A 6949-nucleotide genomic window follows, 5' to 3' on the forward strand; every position below is an offset into this window, starting at 1 on the left:
TGTGTTCCAAAAGTTGAATTTTTTTTTTTTTATTATAATTTAACAAAAAAAAAAACAAACCTAAAAATAGGTTTTATTTAATTACTAAATGAGGTATGCCTGAAGAAAAATATGCAACCTTTCGAACTGTGAATTGTTCTTCAGATGAAAAAATTAAAGGCACACGAAAAAGAGCTCCAAAAAAATGTCGCGAAGTCCTCAAGAGCTGGAGGAGAAATGATGTAGAGGTCTGAACTCGGGCTCTATTTCTACCCTAACCCACTCTGATCACTTCTTTAACTGACGCTTTTAACAACGTTTTTTTTTTTTTTTTTAAAGCGTTCTTAAAACCTTTTAATGAACTATGTACATGTATGTTTAAGTTTTTTTTTTTTTTAACTATAATGAATTTATATTATCCGATTTTTAAATAAATTTAAAAGAATGTCTGCAATTTTTTTTGTAAGGGTTTAAAAAAAAAAAGAAAAAGTTTTTCAGGGTTATGTAAAGGGTGTAAGGGTAATAACCATGATCATAGATTCTATGATCGTCAACAAAGAGCCATATCTCTGTGATGTAGTATGTCAGCCACTTTAAACTTGGTATACATGTGTACGAGGGTAGTACCCACCTGTGACGTGACGCGCGTGATGACGTCACTTCTGGTTTGGCGTTATGGGCATTTCAAGTTTTATTTTTCTTAAATCTCCGGAATGGAGGGTCGTACAGACACGGGAGTTGGACCATCATCATCATCAAGTGAGGACCTTCAACTGGATGTTGGGGGTGTCCTTCATGCCAGGTGGGAGTCTAGCAAGGGCCTTCTCCATCCACGGCATGCTGTTCTCCTTGTATTTCTCCAAGTTCCTGGAGTAACACAGGGACCGCCTCTCAACCTCCACGCACAACCTGCAGGGTCACGCTGGCAACGAGGGATATCGAGAAGGGGTCGAAACCAGCACGGTGGACCTGCACGTAGTCCCAGAAGTTCCACCAAATCCTCTTGCCTCCTCTTGTGTCCTGGAACTTGATGGCAGGGAAAAAGTGGATGTTGGAGGCCACGAACTAGGCCTGGGCGATATGGCAATTTTTTTTTTTATCACGATACGTTTTCTTATATTGCTCGATGTCGATAATAATCACGATATGATTTTTTTTTTTTTAAATCAATAATAGTTTTAAGATTAGTATTCTCTTTGGACCCCAAAGAAACCAGAAGGATTATTTTTATATATTTATTGTTAGAATGTATGACAATACAAAACATTCAACAACAACCCGACAGAACCAAGACATTTGTATTATTTTTTACATCTTAGATGTACTGAAATAAAATAACTTCAATGTTGAGGATTATGTGCCTTGTTTTTAACATCTCTCACACATTTTAGAGGTAGTGTACTGAACTGATTAAATAAAATAAAAACAGGTACAGACAGTACAGCACGTCACTGCTCTGGTTATGTTTCTGTACCACGTCGATTTTTTTTCTTGTACGGGGAAGCTGCGTTAAAGGCTGACTGTATTGTTGTTTGACGAGCAACTGTTTGCTTAGCACTGTCGCTAGCTAGGCTACTGCTACTGCTAGCGGGAGTATCATGCAGCACACTCCCAGCAGTGCGTTGTTTTTAGCATTACCTGCGGGGAGGCTGGCATGAAAACGTAAACTCTGGCTTTCATACCATTCTTTATCGTGGTACTTCTTGAGATGTTGAAAGAGGTTCGTGGTGTTTCCCCTTTTGCTTGGGACTGCTCTCCGACGTAATTTGCACTTAGCGTCAGCCTGTACTTTGTCGGACCTGAGGTAGCCGAACCAATTCCAAATCACCGAACTGGCATTGCCTTTCTTCGCCACCATTTCATCCTGCTGGACGTTTTCAGATTCCTCCTCGCCCTCGGTGTCAGGGGTACAGTTCTCAGGCACATTTTGGACAGTTTCTTCACTTCCCTCGACTTCTGATTGCTCCTCGCTGCTCATTTCTACATGTTCCTAGAACAAGATTTAGCGGACGGCTGTGTGTGTCTCCCATCTGAGTTGTTGTGAGCGAGATGAGGCGGGCCGTTGTTTCTCTGCTGGGATTGGTTGGGTTATCGAAATAACAGCTCATGCGTTTATCATCGCTATCGTGGAGTTTTTAATCGCGATTATCATCGTAATCGATTTATCGCCCAGGCCTACTCCTACCCTGACCCTTTTGGACAGAAATATCATCACTAACTACAGGTATCGCCTTCATCCTGCTCACATGATCTCTCCTCGTCCAATCAACAGTTTCTTTGTCCAAAACAGATTTGACACAAATACCATTGACAGAATTAAATGGTGGTGGCGGTTTCTCCTCCTCCTACTTTAAACAGTAGCACCAAAAACTGTCTGTGGTCACGCAAAAGGGACGTAGCAGCTGCTGAACGGCGGACTGCTCCTTTAAACACTCTCTCTGACCCTCTCAATTTGAAAAGCAAGAAATCTTTATGAACAAACAGCAGAGAACAGGAAAAACAACCTTTCCCCACTTCCTGCTCTCCAAGCCCCGCCCTCCCTCTGTTCCGTCCTGCCTTGGAGGGGGAGGGGCTGGTACTGGAGTTAATATAACGCTCTAAAGGCCGCTCACTGATTGGTCACATGTTGTTGAATCCCATCGTGCCTTTCATGTTGCCGCCAGCTCCCTGCTGGAACTGACGCATCATCGATTGAAGTCCGGCCATTCCACCTTAAAAAACCAAGCGAGAGAAAGAAAACAAAAGGCATTCTCAATGGTGGACGGACGAACCAGCCTGTAGCCACTGAGCGTGCTCACCACGGCTCCTCCTCTTTTTTTTTTTTTTTTTTTTTTTAATTGTGGCTCTCATTATGTGCTGCTGGGACTCACCCATGTGGTGGAGAACCCTCGGGTCCATCATCTTTGCCATCTGCTGGTTCAGTTTGGCCATTTGGGATGGGTTGACGTTCTTTGACATGTCGCCCCCTGGTGGGCAGTACACACACACACACACACACACACACACACACACACACACACACACACACACACACACACACACACACACACACACACACACACACACACACACACACACACACGAGATAAATAAACATGTAAAAAAAAAATAACATTGGGGTTATTAATATTATCAAAAGTGTCAACAACATCCAATAATATTATGTCTCACTGGTCAGAATGGTCAGCCTGCATGTGATGTCATATGGTCAGGTGGGTTGGTGTAGCCGATGGTTTTGTTGAGGTTTTTGGTTTTGTGTTATTTGTTTAAATGGCCATTTTGTTTTCCTTTTGCAAACTTATTTTTGTTCACTGTGTATAATTTCACCTTGTTTACCACATTATTCATATAAATATATATATATATATAAATGCAAACCTGTCTCTGGTCGCTTGTCTCCACTCCCTCTTTGAGCAAACTCTAGCATCTTCTGAGTCTGAGTCGTTTTGATTAAATACAAGTGCTACATTACACTGGGGAACAATTTGAAAAAAAAAAAGGTTCTGTTAAGTCAGATTAAAACTAAAATTGGCACGCTGATTTGCTGATGCACAGTTTTACCTCCAAGATAAGCAAAAATTCCACTGATTAGCTGTGGTAAGGACTTGCCAGCTGATTACGATTGGACTCATCCACAGCTACGTGGTGGCAACTTGTTTGCGCAGTCACAATTGAGACAGTGTGGTGGTGAGAGGTGTGTGCAGCTTCCCTATAGCACAGTATTTCCTTTGTTCCAGATCATGTCTGCTCCTCCTACTTCTAAACTACCCTAACTACCCAAACTACCCAAACTACCCTAACTACCCTTCCAAGTCAGAGGGAAAACATCAGTGCAGTTGTCAAGCATATCCTGAATATTTTTAAGCAAAACTCGGTGATCAAGACAACCTAACTGCGCGAGCAATGTGTCGAGAGTTTACGGATGTGGACCAAAGGAACACGTGAATAGTTGTCATTTTGGTACCCCCGTGGTTTGACGAGAGCGAAAAGCTGATTGCACAGACTGTTACTTTTGTTCAGCGAAAAAAATAAATAAATCGGGATTTGAGAAGAAAAATAACAGTAAAATAGAATCATCCTAATCTACTGTCAGCTATAAGACCCAATGCCTCATTCAGCCGACACTCTTAACTACTTGCACACAAACAAAAACATAATAGTGTTAAATAAACATGGCAGTCATGCCCATTTCTTTCATATTTCACTGTATGTCCGTCTTTGAAAGTTTTTTTCAAAGCACATCATCTGTTAAGTACCGCATTTTTCATATTTTTTAAGAAAACGGGGGCCTATAGTTCAAAAACTTGACGTGATAGAGAAAAACTGAGATCGGTTTTGGATTCCCCACCCAAGAATGAGTTAAAAACAGCTGTCAGACCTAACTCAACAGAAATTGTGTTCCCAAGTTGTTATTTGTTACAATTTTTCACTATTTGATAAATTATCAACCAATTTACTGTTTAATTTGTATAATAATAATAAAAAAAAGAAATCCAGTACAGTATCTGTACTCAAGTACAGAATGTGAAACCCCGCACCCCAAACACACACAGAAACACACACACCTTTGAAGAGCCCCTTGATGCCACCCATCTTCTTGACCATCTGGGCAAACTTGGTGTACTGGGTGAGCAGCTCCTGGACGTCCCTGGTGGTGACCGCCGACCCCCGGGCCACCCTCTGGATCCGGTTTTGCTGCTTGCTGAACAGCTTGGCTCCGTCTTTGCTGTCCAGCTCTGAGAAAGGAAAGCGCAAAACAACCAATCAGAGATCAGGACGCAGCCAATGAATGAGCCGCTGCTGAGGCGGCGAGACGTGATGATGTCACTCTCACCCTGGTCGTTCATGCTGTCCATGATGGTCATCAACTTCTTCAGCCTGGCCATGGACTCCTGCTCGTTGCCTTTGCTCATGAAGTCGGTCCCGAAGCCTGGGATCATCCCCTGAACGCATCACGGGGGGAGGGTTCAGCAGTCGGCAACGCTTGTGGGGGAGGAGGGGGGGTGGAGGGGTGTTGTTACCATGATCTGTCCGAAGGGGCCCATCTTCATGATGTTTTGGAACTGCTCGTACATGTCTCTGAGCGTGAATTGGCCTGCGGGTCAGAGGTCAGAGGTCAGCGAACGGTCACGATTGGGGTGGAGGAACGTGGTCGCCTCTCTCACCGTGCTTCAGTTTGTCGATCAGCTCCTCGTTGTCGTCCAGCTTGAGTTCGTTGACGCGGTCGATCAGGCCCTCGATGTCTCCCATTCCTGAAGGAGGAGCAGAGCAGCGGGAGAGGAGAGTCAGCCCGCCGTGACCTCTGACCCCCCGTTGTTGTAGTTGTTGCGTGTGTGTGTTGTGACCTGTGTGACCTCACCCAGCAGCTTGCTGATGAACGGCTGAGTCTTGAAGGGCTCAAAGTCGTCGATGTGCTCGCCGGTCCCGATGAAGATGATGGGGCTCCTGGTGGCGGCCACGCTGCAGAGGGAGAGGAAGAAACCGCTCTGCTGACGGCCACACGCCACAGAAGAAGAAACCCAAGATCCCAGGACGCGAAACCGCTGGCTTCTTACGCGCTCAGCGCCCCGCCTCCTTTGGCGTGTCCGTCCAGTTTGGTGACGATCACCGAGGCCACGTCCACCTTGTCCTTGAAGGCCTTGGCCTGGGCCTCGCAGGCCTGCCCGATGGAGGCGTCCATCACGTACACAATGTTGTCGGGTTGCTGGGGGACAAACGGGAGGGAAGGAGGAGAAGGAGAAACGATCTCAGCAGGGAGGGGGTGGAGCCGGATTTGCCGGAGGTCCACTGTGGCACTCACCACAGCGTTGGAGACCTGCAGCATCTCCTCGAACAGCGAGTCCTCCTGCTTGTGACGGCCGCTGGTGTCCACGATGACGATCTCAAAGTTCTCCAACTTGAACTTCTCCACGCCTTCCGCCGCGATCACCACGGGGTCCATCTCTGTGTAGCTGCACATCGCGCACGCGGGTCAGCGCTCGGCTGCCCAGAAGGAGGCGCGGCCCAGCGGAGGGGAGGGAGGGCGACTCACCTGCCATAGAAGGGAATTCGGGCCTTGGTGGCGTTTTGTTTCAGCTGGTCGAAGGCACCTAGGGGAAGAGAGAGAAGGTGATACAGGGGGTGGACGTGGCCAGGGGTCAGGGGGCACGTGACAGGGGTCAGAGGTCATGTGAACGAGGCGCGTACCGGCTCTGAAGGTGTCGGCACAGATCAGGCAGGTCTTCCATCCTTTCCTCTGGTAGAAATAAGCCAGCTGCAAGGAGGGCCAGGAGGAGGTCAGTGGGTCAGACAGACAGACAGCAGGGGGCACTACAACACAGTGCACGTGTACAAAGAGGGAGGCGGAGCCGGAGGACTGAGACGTCACCTTGGAGCAGGTTGTGGTTTTGCCGCTGCCTTGCAGACCCACAAACATGATGACGTTGTTCTTTCCCTTGGTGGGAGTCCAGGCCTTCACACCGGGGTCCACCAGCTGCAGCACAACAACAACACCCATCAGCACCAGCAGCACCTCACTGCGATACTCCTCTCCAAAAAGCCAACGATCTGACCTTGACCAGCTCCTTGAAGACGGCGTGCTGGATCATCCTCCGCTTGTTCAGACCTGAAGCCATCTCCTCCAGGTCGATGGCTGACCTGCATAGACACCACACACACACACACACACACACACACACACACACACACACACACACACACACACACTTGAGCTCCTACTGCTCCACGTCCGTTCAGACGGGAAGCCCAGATTCGAACTCAAAAACACTCACTTGACATTTTCTCTCAGCTGTTTGACCAGTTTGATGTTGACGTCGGCCTCCAGCAGAGCGGCACAGACCTCCTTCAGCATGGCGTTCAACACCTGGACGGGTAAACAAGACAGGTGAGTGGTCTGCTTGCAGGATGCCTCCTGGGGTCACGTGACTACCCTAACTACCCAACTGCCCTAACTACCATTCCAAGTCAGAGG

General features: G+C 47.1%; 1 protein-coding gene across 1 annotated transcript in view; it reads right to left on the reverse strand.

Annotated features, from left to right (window-relative positions):
- Nucleotides 1-2172: 2172 nt before the first annotated feature.
- The window catches only part of LOC142889173 (signal recognition particle subunit SRP54-like), a 4938-nt gene continuing 161 nt past the window's right edge, over nt 2173-6949 (reverse strand). The window contains exons 2-15 of the mRNA XM_076027825.1: nt 6750-6841; nt 6531-6615; nt 6347-6451; nt 6166-6232; nt 6011-6068; nt 5780-5930; nt 5535-5683; nt 5339-5439; nt 5145-5231; nt 5001-5074; nt 4814-4922; nt 4545-4715; nt 2850-2945; nt 2173-2690 (exon numbers count right to left, since the gene is read on the reverse strand). Of these exons, the coding sequence (XP_075883940.1) occupies nt 2599-2690; nt 2850-2945; nt 4545-4715; nt 4814-4922; nt 5001-5074; nt 5145-5231; nt 5339-5439; nt 5535-5683; nt 5780-5930; nt 6011-6068; nt 6166-6232; nt 6347-6451; nt 6531-6615; nt 6750-6841 (1437 nt within the window). The 3' untranslated portion in view covers nt 2173-2598. The remainder of the gene's footprint in view (nt 2691-2849; nt 2946-4544; nt 4716-4813; nt 4923-5000; nt 5075-5144; nt 5232-5338; nt 5440-5534; nt 5684-5779; nt 5931-6010; nt 6069-6165; nt 6233-6346; nt 6452-6530; nt 6616-6749; nt 6842-6949) is intronic.

Source organism: Nelusetta ayraudi, unplaced genomic scaffold (genome assembly GCF_046127955.1).
Source record: "Nelusetta ayraudi isolate G7.1 ecotype Tasmania unplaced genomic scaffold, CSIRO-AGI_Nayr_v1 ptg000021l, whole genome shotgun sequence".
Lineage (NCBI taxonomy): Eukaryota > Metazoa > Chordata > Actinopteri > Tetraodontiformes > Monacanthidae > Nelusetta > Nelusetta ayraudi.